We start from the raw sequence: 17,714 nt of genomic DNA on the forward strand, positions 1-17,714 counted from the left end.
ACATGTGGACCATCTCAAAGAGGGCGAGGGAGACGACGAGGAAGAGAACGCGGAAGTGAACGCGGTGTCTCGTAACGTACAATTATGTCATCATGGAAAAATAATTCCATTCGAGCATGCATGTGAATGGCTCAAAACATACCTTTGCTTGGAATATGTGGTATTTAGATTACATCGTTTGCTGATATGTTTAGTATATCGTACAAAAATAATGGTGTTAACTGAACTACACATCTGCAACTCAGACTCGTAATTCCCCCCGTGTCTTGTTGCTACTAACTACTCAGAAAAGTGCTGCTTACAAAAACATTTGAAACCCTTTACTCAGATATCGATTTGTCACCATGTTGAACAATTTTACCTAATAAATATCACTAAGCAACTTAATTAGTTTTGATTGAAGATACAACAGCTTCCTTGTACTTCGATGTGCAGGAATTTACATGGCTTTCACAAATAGTCTTGCTCATATAATAATGTACTTCATTGGCTCAGTGACTTTCAGTTCATTGTTTGGTACCTCATCTGACATACAATTGTTACCTTCTTGCAGAGACTCGTACAGGAAATGACCAAGGAGGAACATGAAGATATCCAAGTCCAGCTGATAGACTGACACCAAGAAATACTTTTTGACACATTGCTGACACATCAGCACCACCATGATTTCCTGTACCTGGATCCCAGACTGCAGCACCTTGGTGACTTGTGGCAAATAAGTGACACTTTCCCAGATCCTCGAGGACAATACAAAGGTTTTTTTACCTGGCATATAATTAGTCCATGTCTGACACTTGTTGTTGTAGTTTGTATAACTTGTATATTGTTGTTGTGTGTTAATTTGTACATTTTGAATAACTAAAAAATACTATTTCCTTTGGCGTCAACATGCAGTGTTCATTCGACACCTAACCTAACACTATTTTACATGACTAGAAATGTAAAACATCAAAAGCCTGGAGAATTATTATAAATCCTTGCAATGACAAGGAATTCTTCATTGGCCAATGAATGTAAGGTACAGTACATGAAAATGAATAAATAAAATAAAGTAAAATAAAAGTCTACATGAAATGAACATATTAACTAAAAAAAAAAAAAAAAAAGATGTTAGAATATAATGAGCTACATGAATTGCAGTTGTTCCAGAAATTTACCAATACGCTGTGCATTTCAAAATATGGAAAATAGACATACAGGTTTGGGCCAAAAGTAGTGTTACAGAGCAAGTATGTGTTGTACACAGCTAAAATATCTGATTACCTCAATACTAGAGGTGTGCAAAATTTCCGATTCTTAGATTATTCACGATTCGGCCGTGGAACAATCGAGAACGATTCACAAAAGTCCAAATTCCGATTATATAAATATGCCAAGGGAACCGAAACTAAAAGTGGACCGGAGCGGAAAGTACGCGGAACTGAAACGCAGTAGCGCGCGCGGTCTTCGGGACGCTTAATGGGACGGACCGAGAGTACACATCCACAACTCACGCCTCGACATTCAAAACAACAACAAGCATGGCTGAGCTGACCAACCCACCTCTTCGTCAGATCAGACCTGCTCCGAAAAGGCAAACAACTTCAGGCGGAAGTATCAGCTAGCTGGCTGCAGTGCGTCGGTTAGCGTTCTACAGGGCGCCGCGCAGTGATACGAACGAACGAACAGAAAAGTAGTGGCTGGCGGTAATGGCGTCTGACTTTATTCAGAAAAGAGTATTGTGGTGGAAATGTATCACGCTTTTGAAAACAAATAGTTTTTAGAAGAAAAAGGCTTTATTTCCGAGACCCCAGCCAGCTTGCTGGACTATTTTCCTCTCGTCCAACGTCGAACATGAACGCGTGTCACCGAACGCTGTCAGAAAGAAGTCAGTGCTGATCGCACACACGGGAGGTGAGGATCAAATTGAGATTCATGTTAAAAAAGCCGAACGATCCCTTTAATGTTTACACGTTCATGTTTACACAAGTTAAAAAGCAGAAAAGCACTTGAGGTTTTTTTTTTTGTACCTCTGAGAAACTTTAATGTTTACATGTTCATCTTTACACAACTTAAAAAGCAGGAAAGCACTTTTTTTTTTTTTTTTAGGCATTTGTATTGAAGTAGTAGTTCACATTGTCTTTCATTTATATCTCAGTGCACTTTTGAGTGGATACAAATAATATATTTTTGCTCAATGCTATGTTTTATTCTGTTGAAGACTGAATATACTTAAAAGCTGTTGTTACAGAATGAGGACTTGAGTATTTTATTTACTGTTTTGAACTGTTAACTTGATACTGAAATAGTAGTTTATTTAGGCCTGAGAGGACTTTTGTACTATTTTTGTAACTAATGTACGAAACATTAAAAGCACCAAAATACATTGTTTTTTTTCTGCTGCCTGGGGGGAAATCAATAATCGTTTTATAATCGAATCGTAGCCTCTGAATCGTAATCGCAATCGAATCGTGAGGTGCCCCAAGATTCCCACCTCTACTCAATACCATGATGTTTTTTTTGTGTGTGTGTGTGTGTGTGTGTGTGCTGACATTGTCCCCCATTAACATTGCAACATTCCTCAAACTCTCCCGAACACATAGTATGATCTGTAACACTACTTTTCGCCTACTCTATGATGTTATTGGGGCAAAATTAAGGAAGGCTTGTCCATTGATTGTGTGAACAGACTGCAGTAAAAATTAAGTCACTTCAATGTTTGCTGGTTTTATTAAGTTTGACATGCTCCTTGACTGCACAAGTACATGTTATGGAGTGAGGGCATGTTCCCACCAACGATGATATCATATTCTTCAAAGGCTTGCTGAGGAAAGTGAGGGAGGAGTCACTCCATGGCTTCAGACACCTGGTCAGCAGGTCCTGTGTAAAACAAGTGGTGCTTGTACATGTGACCATTCCGTATTGCTTCACACAAAAAGTTCATGTAGTGTGTAATACCGTCCATATGTAAATGACATACCAAGACGTCGGCTGACTTCAGTTTGTTGCAGCTCAGATATGGTAGGTGGAGATACTGGTGGTACAACACCGAAGCCTTCTGGGGTCCTCCATTCAAGTGTCCTCATTCGGGGCATTCCAATATGGCTGCTGACTCTCCCCTTGATATTTTTTTTTCTTGCAGGTCGGTGATGTATTTAAACGGTGCATGAATGCTTGTATACATCAGAATATGGTTCTGGAAGCCCTCAAGTTTGGCTGTTGATCTAGTGTGACACAAACAAAAACAAAATTATAAAATAAAGTAATTGATGATACTACTATATGTCACCAACTTTCCAACAAAGCCCCCAAAATAGAGGTAAGATCTTTAGTTTTTGGGCCCAAAACATTGTATTAGCTAGATAAAAGTAACTTGACTGCATAGAATATGCAAAGGCTGCTTGCTTGTCGAGTTTCCGTGGAAAACCTAGCAGCCTGTAAATTCTTGTGCACCCAATTACACAATGGACCAGTACACACTTGAGTGAGAGAGTTCAGACTCTAGCAGTGGTTACGGTACAGCCAGCATTTAAGTCCAGAAAGTTATTCCCTGCCGAAAATTAATTTCAAGAACACTATTTTCACCAACCACAACGAAAATAATTTTCAACTCCTCCACTAATACAGTATGCTTTAGATTCTCCATTGAAGTTATGGGCAAATATACCTCCGAAATCACAGTTACATTACATTACACAATAACTTGCGCATTTACTCTAAATATAACGTGCCAGCGGGAATCTTTTTTTTTTTTTTTTCAAAGCAAGTAGCTTCATAACGAAATCGTTCGAGTGGTGCGGAGTTGCTAATCAACAGATACAGTGATCGTAAAACAAAGGTACGAACATCGTATTAATTAGTACGATGTATACTTTTTCTCTCGCTCTCAAAACGTAAACACAAATGTACTCTTACTTACCGGTCAAGTAGAAAGCAGTCGAAGGCACCGGCACGTCCCAAACCTAGTCTGTTCCTCATTTCTCTCCATCTGGCAAATGCGGCTACAATATAAACTCTTGTTTTGTCGCGCTGAAATAAAATAAATTCCCAAAGCAATTGATAGCTTGATAATGCTCTCTTCGGGGACCGGAAACTCTTCTTCTTCGTGTACATGCGGTCGCCATACAAACCGGAAGTGCGTCTGCAAAGGCGTTCCAAAAACGCGTTAAGAAATGGAGCGCTGAAATTTGTCGTTGACGGCACCCGTAGCAGAAAGATGGCGGCGAAACATGGCGGACACTAGAAGCCGCGGCCCGGACATGTAAGATAATTTGCGATTTCTAGACTAACTGTTATATTTAAAAAAAAGTACGTTTATGCGATACAACATATCTTTTTACATACTACTAACACAAACAATTGTGTTTTTTTTTCGAATGATTTATTGTTTCACCACTAGATGCCACTGTATAATACTGAGTGTACCTTTAATGAAACTAAATACACTTTATGTTGAAGGTCACAAGTTTTATTGGTTAAATTTACAAAGAAAAGTACAAATATTTGTTGGTTCTATGACAGATTTTCAGAAATGTTCAACACCAAGTGGCAGGTTATATTTTGGAATTACAGCCCAAGTGCTTTTTAGAACATTCAGAACTTCCTTTTCTGTGTTTTATGTAAGTTCAATGTTACACGTAAAAACTTGAAACGTTTCGACACAAGCTGTGAAAATTTGAGGTCATTCCAACGAAAATTGTCAAAATTATTGGCCTCCGAAATGGGGCCGAACATTTTGGAACACCCTGTAGGTGATTTGTAGGCTCTTAAAATAGGGCCTGGGCCTTAATGTTCCCTCTAATTTTCCGTGTGTCTGTGCATTCACTCAAATTTCTTGAGTGTTTCTTGGACTACGGTGAGCAACATCTACGTTCGTCCACTAATTCACCATAGCGAGAAGTGAAGCCGCCGGCAGCCATCTTACCTTGCCACCCACTAAGCCCACCAAACTTTTCCAGCAACATTTTCATGTTATTTATTGTCTATATGGTGAAATGCCGCGGTCCGGTTGTACTGGTAGCAAAACTTTTGGGAGCAAAAAAAAAAAATGTTTTTGGTCCTTTTACACTTCATATCTTGCACTGACAGTTTGCCTTGTTTTTTCCAATTCACTTAGCATGTAATATGTCATATGGGACATAAAATAATTAAATTTTCAAATAATTCCATTTGCAGGCTAGCTAACTGTAGGTAATTGCAGCTCAGAAACGAGCGCACCGTACTATTTGGCGCATACATGCTAATAACAAATGTTATCATGCATGCATATCATGAAATGACGGTATTTAATAATGGACTTAACGTTATTCCTTGCCGTAGACTCGTCAGGACACTTTAATATACCCCACTTTAATTAATATAATCCAGGCGTTCACAATCTATTCACATACTGTGGTTTAACTCGTACGCTGCTTCCCAGTTTGTTTTGGTGGATCCCTTCTCGCAGCTTTACGTTGAACGCCCAGTTTCAGTGTCCAGCGGCCGGAGTTCCTACTTTAACACTCCCGGAATGATGGCAAGCCCCGACTTGATTTTCTTGCTTCCTCCCCTTCTGCACCATGGATTAATTGATGTAGAATTATTTCGTGGCTGCCCTATTCCCATGACCAACCGTGTAACTGATAGTTTGCAGTTTCAGTTGTACCTCGTAAGCATTGTCTCTTAGTTGATGTCATTTACGGAGTTCTGTAGCCAAACCGCCCTCCTGAATGCGATGTGAAACGGGCATAAATGTTTCACAGGCAACCTGTAACAAAAAAAGAATACAATTTTGCATGCCATTTAAAGCCTACATACACACTGTCTTTGATCAATCGACCAATGCCTGTTTTTTTCTCCTTTTCTATGTTTAGGAAATTGTACAAGCCGAAAGGGGCTTAATGCATCATGCTCTGTGCATGAATTCACGGGCATCTTCCAGGGTCAGACAGTACATTATAAGATGACTTCTGTTTGTGGACATGTGATGAGTCTGGATTTCATTGGTGAGTATGATTTGTATTGTAACATTGTAATAAGAATGCATCAGCTTTATATTGTGCTTTTCTGTAGCGCATTCAAAAGTGGTTCGGAATGGATAGATTATTCACACACGGGCACATTCATACTGATTGCGAAAAACTACGTGCATATACGTAGTCACAGCTGCCCAGGGATCTGGGGACTCAGGAAACCAGACAGTACTAATTGGTTTTCTGAGTCCCCAGTCAGTCACCTTCAGTGAGGAGCATATTACACTTCCTTGAGGAGCGTAGGGTGTAGTGTATTGAGACAGGGCCTTATCATGTAAGTCCATGCAAATTTCTCACAGTGCAAATCTTATACGGAGGTGCTCACAGTACATGTCTTCCAGCCAGCTCCCTTTGCTTCAACCCCCCCTATCCGTTCTTGCCTCCTCCACCTGTGTGCACCTGTGCTTGCAGGAGAAGAAAAAAAAATTGAAGGCAATTACAAGAGGCAGAAATGAGTTTCCTCCGCAGGGTGTCCGGGCTCACCCTATGAGATAGGGTGAGAAGCTCGGTCATCCAGGACGGACTCAGGGTCGAGTTGCTACTCCTCCGCGTAGAGAGGAGCTAGGTGAGGTGGCTCGGGCATCTGGTTCGGATGCCTCCTGGATGCCTCTCTGGAGTGGTGTTCCGGGCATGTCCCACCGGCGGGAGGTCCCAGGACACACTGGAGAGACTATGTCTCTCGGCTGGCTTAGGCTTAGGCTTAGGATCCCGCCGGAGGAGCTGGTTGAAGTGGCTGGGGAGAGGGAAGTCTGGGCTTCCCTCCTAAAGCTGCTGCCCCCGCGACCCGATCCCGGATCCCGGACAAGCGGTAGTAAATGGATTGATGGATGAAGGGAATTAACTTCAAAGAGGCTGTTTACACAACTCTGCACGAGCAATGTGTCATAAATGCTACTACAGGAATTGCAGTTTTAGTTTTTAACTGTTTCACCCAACTAACCAATCCATCTTTGAGTGTCAGGTTAAAGACCTGCTAACAATCTTGGCCATGTCTGGAAAAGAGTGAAGCTCTATCAAGTGTTGTCAAAACACATTAAATTCAGCAGGCCGGAACATGCAATCTTATTATAATGAAGACTCTTTTTGTTTTTTTGTTTTTTTTTTCCAAGTGAGCGAGAATACCTTCCCTCTTTTCAAAGAGCTCCAATTTGGTCATTTTGCTTTGAATGTGTTTAGCTTCTGGGAATGTAACATGGAAAAAAAGTTAAACAAATGTCCTTCCTTACTATGAACGGTGAATTCCGACTTGTTTCACTTTTACAAGTTTGCCTAATGCAGATCCAGGCCAGGGTATGACAGATTCATGTAGCATGCCGTTAATGAGAATTACAAGTGTAATGATAAAATCTACAGGTAACAAAAAATCTCGTTTTTCAAGCTAAGTACAACAACTGGGACAAGGTGGACCCTGCAGAACTTTTCAGCAAAGCTCCAACAGAAAAAAAGGAGGTCAACCCCAAACTCAACATGGTGAAATTCCTCCAAGTATGTCAAATATACTGTACAGTATATGTATCTGTTGCTGCTCTTAAACTGCAGTGTGAATTGCACTTTGTATCTTTGATGCTTTACCTTATTCTCTTGTTAGGTTGAGGCCAGAGGCTGTGACTACTTGGTTTTATGGCTAGACTGTGATAAAGAAGGCGAGAACATTTGTTTTGAGGTGAGAACAACTTCATTCCACAACAATTTGTGATATTTCATTTTTTGTGTGTTCTTTCACATTGTATTTTGGAAGTAGAGTATAAAATGTACAGGAACGGTTTGATAAATGAATGGATGGATGAAAGTAGATATCAATATGCAACATTTCTATAAACCTCTACCAGTGTTTACATTTTCAAATGCTCCAATCTACAACATTCCTAGAAGACAGGCAGAGGGAGGGGCTATGGCGCACAGGCCCTTTTGGCACTGATGCCCAAAGTGCCCCTTTGTCCATTTATTTATTTATTTATTTATTTATTTGTATATTATTATTTTTTGTTTCTAAAAGTAATTTTGTTGCCTTTCAAAACTAAAATTCAGCAACATAATTTACGTAAAACAAATTATTTTTATTACGCTATCCTTGGATGACGTCATATGACAAGACATGCTCTCATTCAAAGCCAGGTCGTTCGGCGCTCGGCGCTCCACCTGCTGTCAGTAAGTTGGTCGCCGCCATACAGTTGGCTCTGAGGACACAGGGAACATGTCCCCCACAGTTTCATAAAGAACACGATCCTTCCCATCCACATTCGCCACGGCAAAAAGCTCCTCCGGTTAAGGTACACAGAATATGTCGGAATTTGTAACTCAAGCTCAGAATTTTAATAAAACCCCTTCCTGAGGACTCCAACTCATTAAGGCAGACATAGAATTGTTGCTATCCGCTAATCATGTAAATACTATAGTATAGTTACGTATTTTGTTATACTTATACAAGGGCTAGCAAGCGCTCGGGGCACGGAGCTCTGGCGTTAGTGTCACCAGTAGCACGGGTCTAACCACGCTGTAGAAAATGAGGTAGCGAGCAAATGAGGTAGTGAGTCTAACCGCGCTGTAAAAAAAAAAAGAAAGAAAAAAAGAGGCATCTGCTTAATATGAAAAATAGAACAACTTTCAGTAGATGTTTGTAACTTTTGTGTTAAGCTATGTCTATGTCTTATAGCATGTATATGCTCAATGATAGCTGAATTGAAATATACTTTAAAATCTATGTGGAAATTGCTACATTAGCTTTGTTTTTAAAATAGAAGTAATAATTTTCAGTAGATGTTTGTAAATTTTTCTGTTAAGCATATGTCTTATAGCATGTATATACTCAATGATAGCTGAATAGAAATACAGTATACTTTAAAATATATAGTGGTACCTCGGCGTTTGAACACAGTTCGTTCCTGTCAAGTGTTAAAAGTCCTAATTGTTCAACCTCCGAAACATTTTTTCCTCTAGGAAATAATGTAAATGCCATTAATCCGTTCCCAAGCTCGAATAACAGAAAATTCCTATTTTAATTTCTATTTATGAAAAAAAAAGCTGAAAGCTTTCAAAGCTGAATGGTTTAATCATTTCATGTTTAAAACTCATTCACTGCCAGTCATTATAGAAAATTTTTACATTTCCAATACTCACGTGATATTCCATTCAATAATTATATATAAACCGAATCTACCAAATAACAGAATAGACTCCCTACTTTTTGTCCCGTCCCGTTCTTTTATAATTGACAGCAGAAAAATGTAGGTTTGCCAAAATACAGCCATTTCTCCCATGGACTCTGAAACTGTGTTTATTTCCTATAAAATGGGGCTATGATGTCATCTACCGGTGGTTGGGCATCAGTAAAGTTGTTTCCAAGTTTGATATTTACAGTGGAGCATGCTCAGATTCGCCCCCATTTAGCACCGCTCTAAAAAATACAATTGACAAGTATACTTGTCAAAGGCAGTGAATGAGTTAATCATTTCAGTAAAATTATAATGCATTTCTTGATATGATAGTCAGTTGGTACACATTTATATCCCTTAGCATAATTGCCATGGATATATTTGCAATGTACAGTTGGAGGTGGGATTCAAACCCGTGACCTTCTGGTTACTGGACAAAGCACTCTTCCAACTGCACCACTGAGCAGTAACAAAGAGTTGGTACTGAACATCAGTTGTATGTATGGAAGTGAGCGTGGAAAGTGTGACGAAGAAGTTAAATGTCAGTCGCGTTGAAAATGAATGGGGAAAAGTTGATATTTAACGTTAAATTGTGCAAGTACTGTAAGTAATGTGGAATCAGACGATATATTCCTAGGAAGGCGTGAATTTTTGAAGCAAGTTGAAATCTGAAGTATTATTGTGGGAGTGCTTCCAGCATTCCCACTTCAATAATACATAAAAAGAGAATGAAAAGTAACACATTAAAATTAGAGACTGCCTTTGAATTGTTTCAACAGAATTATTTTAAAAACAATGAAACATGCAGAGACAAAAATGATTGCTGCACACCCTTTTGAGTCATCAATGCTATCAAACATTTTTTATTTTCATTGAGACATCTATGACTGTTAGCACTTCATGAACAAACTGCACCTTTTGGTTCAGTTTTGCAGTCCAGATGTCATGTTTCAGCTTTTCGCAGATGTGCAACAGGATTTATATCGGGGCTCATAGTCATAATATACAACATGGCAACAGCCAGATTGATAATTGTGATTCACTCAAGCGAGTTTGCCACAATATCAATCTGTGACTGCTCGACTGTGATTTGCTCAGGAAAGGCGGGGCATTCTGTACGAAACTAGAATGCGGCAACTATGCATGTCTACCAAACTTTTGTTTTGACCAATCAAAGCAACGGGTATGGATGTCGCTGTTATTGTCGTAGGAAAACCCCCCCACGAACAATCAAACATCATAACCAGCTAAAAATGCACAAAGCGCCTCTCGCTGTTTTTCTTTCAAAAAGGAAATGGTGGGTAATTTTGCAACAACATAATTAATTGCAGTGCCACATATTTGTATACCGGTGTTGCCATGCTTGGTTTGTTTGTTCCCCCGGCTTCGGCGCTTCTTGCTTTCGTCACAGCCACAAAACCCTCCCCATAACACAATATTGCTTTGTGATTGATCTGTGGTTTGCATTGTTGAAAATCAGTGGGCTCGGATACCAGATGGATTCTAAGGAGTTTGTGAACAAGGCTACATATTATAGACACTTTAGAATAGTCCAATGTTGTGCTCTGAGACATTCTCGAATGATTTAGCTGTGTTTTGAGTCACCCTGCCATTCAACACACACGCATGTACACCCCTGCACGTACACACGCACACACACCCCCGCACACACACACACACACACACACACACACACCACTAAAAAATGACTCTTTTCAGTGTTGACTCACGTGAATGAAGTTCACTTTTGAAACTTTTTTTTCTAAGGTTCTAGAGGCTGTACAACCAGTGATGAAGGGGGCCATTCGGGAGCAGACCATTTACCGTGCCAAATTCAGCTCTATTACGGACACCGATATCTGGAAAGCTATGAATCATCTTGGAGAACCCAACCGCAATGAAGCTCTTTCAGTGGATGCACGCCAGGAGCTTGATTTACGCATTGGCTGTGCCTTCACTCGGTACATTGTTCATTTTCATTAGAGCCTAGATTTGTGTGCTTCAATCTACCACATATCCTTCGGACTACAGTAGAGGAATCAAACTTGTTTTCATTGTTGTCGTATTATGATTGGCCTCAGGTTATAACCGTGAAACCAAAAATATATCATATTACATAATTATCCCTTCACTTCATTATTACCATATTTGATCAACAATTTTGTGAATAACTACTTTTCTAAATTTGAAGTCAAGAAAAAAATTCACCCCCATCAGGGGTGCCAGCTTACCCAGCAGCCACAGAAACAGGACAAGTGGCAGCATCCTGTTGATACAAAAAAAGAGAGACGAAGAGGAGAACGTTGTCTACCCTCTGAGTGGATGTTCGGGCAGTCATGGAAGTGGTGTCCAAAGATATCCCCATGAATTAAGTCCGATGAGAGGGAATTAAAGAGGACTTCTCCAGGTTAACCCTGAGGCCAAGTCGTGACACATGACGAAGAAGTACTGATGTGTCTTGGAGCACCTGAGCAAGAGATGGTGCAGAGCGCAGCCAGTCGCCTAGGTAAGGGAGCACCTTCATGCCTCCCGACTGCAGGGAGCAAGGGACGTCTTCACAAAACGGGTGAACACCCTCGGAGAGAGTGAAAGGCTGAAAGGAAGCACCCAGAACTGCCAGTGATGGCCCCTGTATGCAAACGAAGAAACCGCCTGTGGGTGAGGCACAATAGGAACGTGGAAGTCGGAGCCCTTCAGTTCGACGGAAGTGAACCATTCTCCTCGGACGACCATCCGCAACACATCGGCCGTAGTTAGCATGCAGAAGGGTAACGCCCTGAGGTACTGGTTGAGGCCCCTCAGATCCAGAATAGGGCTGAACCCTCCTGTTTTTTTGGGAACGAGGAAGTAAGGGGAGTAGAATCCCCTGGGATGCGCCAAAGGATCCACTAACTCGATAGCGGACTTGGCAAGGAGCCGCTAGCTCCTGATCTAGAGCCAGGACCCTTGCCGGGTTGTCTGTTTTCTCTGAACCAGATGGTAAGTGGCACCCAGCGATGGAACTGAATTCTGCACCCACGAGTCAAGGTCGAGATCACCCAGGGGTCTGAAGCGAGTAACTTAGCTGCTGACAGGAGAGGTAATCATCCATCCATCCATCCATCCATCCATCCATCCTCTACCGCTTATCCAAGCGACCGCTTATCCGACGTCTGGTTGCGGGGGCAGCAGCTTTAGGAGGCAAACCCAGACTTCCCTCTCCCCAACCACTTCAACCAGCTCCACCGGCGGTATCCCAAGGCGTTCCCAGGCCAGCCGAAACACATAGTCTCTCCAGCGTGTCCAGGGTGGTCCCCGGGGCCTCCCGACGGTAGAACAGGGAGGCGTCCGGGAGCCATCCGAACCAGATGCCGGAGCCACCTCAGCTGGGTCCTCTCAACGCGGAGGAGCAGCAGACTCTGAGTCCCTCCCGGATGGCCGAGCTTCTCACCCTATCTCTAAGGGAGAGCCCGGACACCCTGCTAAGGAAACTCATTTCGGCCGCTTGTATCCGGGATCTTGTACTTTCGATCACGACCCACAGCTTGTGATCATAGGTGAGGGTAGGAACGTAGATCGACCGGTAAATCTAGAGCTTCGTATTTTGGCTCAGCTCTTTCTTCACCACAACAGACCAATACAGAGTCCACATCACTGCAAACGCAGTCAATCTCTGGGGCACCAGGTCCGAAGGGCCTGTTGGGAAAGAGTCGTAGAATGGACAGACCGGGGATGACTGGGAGACACACGGGTAGAAGGGCGAAAATCCATGACGGGTCTCTGCGAGGATCTCTGAGAACTGGACCCTCAGTGGGCCGAAACTACTGCACAGGTCGCGACCGAGGGGCGGCCGCAAGAGCAGCCCCTGTAGACCCAGGAGGAGCTTAGGGCCTGGCAAGGCTGGCGAGCTTTATCCTGGAGTCACAAGCATGGACCATCCATTCCAGCGCCTCTACCGCGGCCGAACTGAAAAGTTCTTCGGGAACCGCAGGGAAGCGCCATATCTCCCTCCTGGAAGACTCCGCCAAGGGAGACTAACCCTGGATTTACACCGCATGTTGTGTGTTGCGTCTCCGCTCCGTTCCAGCATACAGCCGTTTTGTTTCCAAATTACACCAGCTGCAGACTGCGGACTAGCTGCATCGTGCCTGAACCCGCCGCACGGAAAATTCACACCGTAAAAAAACGCGAAGGGGCACCTGCCTCAAGGCGCCATAATCCAAGAGATTTTACTGAACCACCGCGTCTGCAGTAGCACAGTGCCTCCGGTGAAAGCAGCAGCAGCCACCGGCGTGGTATCACAGCTGTGCAAAAATTATTACCAAGCACACAGGCCGCCGGTGAAAAATCAGCAGTGGCATCCAGCGACAGCTAGTGCATATGATCGCCATCAGAAGCACAAGGAGGAGTCCTGTCAGTGGGGAGAAAAGATGACCTCGCAATAGCAAAGGTGGAGGAAACTGCGTCTTACCTCGCAACGCAGGTCAACAATACGCATCCCGAAAACACAAAGCACTGTCGCGGCTAAAGATGGGCGGAGGAAACAAACAAAGCAAGCGCAAGTCAAACGCGTGTAACAACTATGGCCTATGGCCCAGGCCACCCTCTAATTTTTTTTGTTTGCTTCTTTCAAAGTAAACTCTCTGCAGTTGCATAAACATTCCACAGCTCAGGAAGGATCTAATCTTGGTTAGCTCTGCAGGTGGTCACTCAACCACAAACAAAGCTCTTTTGAAGCCGCTGACCAGGTGACATGGGAATTTATGCGTCTGCCGAAAGAGTTTATTCAAGCCCGACCTCCCAGGGTCTGAGAAAACGCCTTCAATGACTTGGAATATACAAACGACTGATCATAGGAATGTTTATGACCTTTCTTATCAACCACAAAGGATATTCTGGCGTCTCGCCCCTCTAGGGGGCACTCCTGGAACGTCTAGATGGAGCAACAGCGCCGCCAAGTGGTGAAACTTGGAACTATCCTTAGTGACAGTTTACAAGTAACCGCATTTTACACATTTATACCATGATAATTCTTGATAGATAACTGAACTACGAATGATTCATGTTATGTCTTTGTGTGTATGAATGTCCTATTTTATTTGTACTCCATAAGGAATCAAAGGTAATCAATATCTTTCAGTTCAGTCAGATTAGACCAGCAGGAACTACCTCACAAGTTAGTTTATGATGTATTAATTACGATGTGTGCTAAACGGGTTGTGTGGGAAAACTGATTTGCCAGACTGACCAAATTTAATGCCAAACTATTAATCCCTTTAATAATTTGCTTTTTAAAGTCTGCGTGAGCGAGTAGAAGGGTTTGCCACCGCCTACCGAAGCTCCGCCCATAGGCTTTTAAAAAGACAAGGGGACCCCCTCTCTCGCTCTCTTCCCGATCTCTCTCTTCCGCTCCACGCTTCTTCTACTGACCATCCTCAGGCCAACTACCTGCAAGTTTCCCAGCCTGCTCCAACTTTCTGTTCCAAGAAACTTGTCAAACACGTGGCCCCTTTTGTTCCTGGCAGCAACCATTGCCACGAGAGCAGACACTCGCTCCACGCCAAAGCAGGTGCAAACTGCAACGCTGACCCCAAAGAGACTCTTTTACTCCCTTTTTCCTTTTTCCCCCTTTTTCTTCACCATTGGTGACTGCCCGTCACCAACGAGCTCCGCGGCCCCGGGGTACACTTGCAATGTGCCGCCGGACTCAAGGTTGTGCACCTAAGCCGCCCCGCTCCTCACCTGCTATTTGGTGTCGCCCCGGCGCGGTGCGAGCTCACCTCCAACGGCTGGCCTTCCCCGTACGCCGGCACGTAGCGGACCGAGCTCCAACACCTGGAGTCCAACCACGCCGCAGAAACATCTCGCCGACCATGCAAGGGACGAGCCGCGCAGCTACGTCTGCCCCCGAGCGGCTCCCTTGCTCACCTGTGGAATAGCCCCTTGTTTTTATTTTTCTTGCCTTTTTGAACGAACATTGACTATTTTTCCCCCTTTTTCAAAAGACCCGTTTCTGCTCGTTCGACGCAGCACCCATTCTCGTAAGTGCACGTTTGATTCCCCAATTCGGCATGTCACTGTGTGCAACTTACGTTTGAAACATATCACAGATCTGGCAAGTTAAATTTCTCATTTCCTGTTTCCTTATTCATTCGCATTCCTTCCTTATTTTCATTAGCTTTATTTTATTTCTTTTCTTCTGACGGTAGGATAGTTAGACATAGGCAGTGTTTTGATTCTGTAGTGTAGCAATCGTGAATAAATGCATGTTTTATTAACTCTATTCCGCCTAAGTCATCTGTGTTTCCGAGTGGATTATTATTCTTTTGTTAGTACAACGAACCACTGAATATCGAGTGTGGCGACTTTAGATTATAAATGACTGATGAAGAAAGGATTCTGGTCGTTGTTTGCTCCTGTTAACCCAAAGCAAAGCCAACGTGGTGCCCCTAGAGGTTATCGAGGTAAATACAATTTACCTCTGTAACGTCCAGATTATTAATTCGTCAAAAAGACGACCCAATTATCGCTACACGCGCAAGAAGGTTTCCAAGTTCCATAGCCTTTTATACACATGGCATGGGTCACCCGGGGGTCAACGACTATATGTGTATAGCCTATATGACTACAATCCCAGGCAAAAAGGATGGACTCACCAGTCTTGGACAGGCACTCACTCAGACGCTTTATTCTGCAGATCAAACTCAGATAAAAAGCATGAGACAGTCGTAAGGTCATTCCAAAGTGCAACATCTTGGCTTTTAGAAACACTAAAAGAAATGAAGGAAAAACATTGTGCTGGTCAGTAAATGTTACTTTTATAGAGCAAGTGCAGGGAAATAAATATGGAATCACTCAATTCTGAGGAAAAAAAATATGGAATCATGAAAAACAGACAAAGAAAAAAACAATCAAAACACATCATTAGTATTTAGTTGCACCACCTCTGGCTTTTATGACAGCTTCCAGTCTGTGAGACATGGACTTGATGAGTGACAAACAGTATTCTTCATCAATGTGGTGCCAACTCTCTTTGATTGCAGTTGCCAGATCATCTTTGCAGGTTGGAGCCTTGCTGTGGACCATTTTTTTCAATTTCCACCACAGGTTTTCAATTGGGTTGAGATCTGGGCTATTTGCAGGCCATGACATTGACTGGATGCCTCTTTCTCCAAGGAATGCTTTCACAGTTTTTGCTCCGTGGCCTGATGCACTGTCATCTCAGAAAATGATTTCATCATCCCCAAACATTTTTTCAATTGAAGGGATAAGAAAGCTGTCCAAAATGTCAATGTAAACTTGTGCATTTATTGAAGATTTAACCACAGTCATCTCCCCAGTGCCTTTGCCTGACATGCAGCCCCATATCATCAAGGACTGTGGGAATTTTGATGTTTTCTTGAGGCAGTCCTCTTTGTAAATCTCACTGGAGCGACACCAAACAAAAGTTCCAGCGTCATACCTTGACCAATGCAGATTCGTGACTCATCAATGAACATAACCTTAATCCAGTGTTCTTTTTTGTTTCAGCATCAATGATGGTTTCCTTTTAGCTTTCCTGTATGTAAATCCCATTTCTTTTAAGTGATTTTGCACAGTACTGTCACATACATTGACTCCAGCTTCCTCCCATTTCTTCTTCATTTGTCTTGTTGTGCATTTTCTGTTTTCAAGACATATGGCCTTTAGTTGTTTGTCTTGACACTTAAATGTCTTCCTTGGTCTACCAGTACGCTTGACTTTAACAACTTTCCATGCTGTTTGTACTTGGTCCAGATCTTCGATACAGCTGACTGTGAATGGCCCACATCTTTGGCAATCATACGTGTAGAGTTACCTTCTTCAAGAAGTTTGCTAATCCTGTCTTTGGTCTCAAGAGATGATTCTTGCCAATCCACTTGGTCCAGAAGCCATCCAAGGTGTGATAACGGCAGTGTTTTTAACTGCTGACTAACGAGCAGATGCAATCTGAGGCAGGTGCCCAATTAAGGAGAGGAAATTGACTGGTTGTGTCCTTGTTTTCTGCTCAGAATGGAGTGATACCATATTTATTTCCCTGCACTTGCTCTACAAAAGTAACATTTACTGACCAGCACAATGTTTTTTCTTAATTTATTTTAGTGTTTTTGAAAGCCAAAATATTGCGCTTTGATCTACAGAATAAAACGTCTGAGTGAGTGCTCATCCAAGACTGGTGATTCCATACTTTTTGCTAGGGGTTGTATATGTCATAAAGTCGTTGGAAAAAAAAATATGGTGAAAAAAATATTAAGGTCAACCTTTTCTCATGCCTAAAAAGTGACAAAACCCCCCCCCCCCACTAAAATCCTGACCTAGGTTGTCATAATTCATGCATGAAAGGGTTAAGACAATAACTGTGACACTAATCTGACGTGGACTGTATGTTTTAACTCTGATTTACTATACTTTTACATATGTGTTGATGAATACAATTGACGTTTCGCAAAAGCCCCGCCCCCGTCAGTTGACACTTTCAGGTCCGGCGTCCTTCTGGAAACTTAAAATGTAAATGAACGAACCAAGTCAGCATGTCGGTGAATGTTTTTGGAATGCAATATAAGCCTAATACCTT

General features: G+C 42.5%; 1 protein-coding gene and 1 long non-coding RNA gene across 2 annotated transcripts in view; one reads left to right on the forward strand and one right to left on the reverse strand.

Moving 5' to 3' along the window:
• The window catches only part of top3b (DNA topoisomerase III beta), an 84,246-nt gene that overhangs the window by 8,481 nt on the left and 58,051 nt on the right, over positions 1–17,714 (forward strand). Inside the window, exons 3-6 of the mRNA XM_077523009.1 lie at positions 5,832–5,963; positions 7,369–7,475; positions 7,579–7,653; positions 10,910–11,103. Of these exons, the coding sequence (XP_077379135.1) occupies positions 5,832–5,963; positions 7,369–7,475; positions 7,579–7,653; positions 10,910–11,103 (508 nt within the window). The remainder of the gene's footprint in view (positions 1–5,831; positions 5,964–7,368; positions 7,476–7,578; positions 7,654–10,909; positions 11,104–17,714) is intronic.
• The window catches only part of LOC144019753 (uncharacterized), a 32,466-nt gene continuing 17,171 nt past the window's right edge, over positions 2,420–17,714 (reverse strand). Inside the window, exons 2-4 of the long non-coding RNA XR_013283764.1 lie at positions 3,899–5,725; positions 2,960–3,203; positions 2,420–2,859 (exon numbers count right to left, since the gene is read on the reverse strand). This is a non-coding gene — a long non-coding RNA (uncharacterized LOC144019753). The remainder of the gene's footprint in view (positions 2,860–2,959; positions 3,204–3,898; positions 5,726–17,714) is intronic.

The sequence above is a fragment of the Festucalex cinctus genome, chromosome 5 (genome assembly GCF_051991245.1).
Source record: "Festucalex cinctus isolate MCC-2025b chromosome 5, RoL_Fcin_1.0, whole genome shotgun sequence".
Classification (NCBI taxonomy): Eukaryota; Metazoa; Chordata; class Actinopteri; order Syngnathiformes; family Syngnathidae; genus Festucalex; species Festucalex cinctus.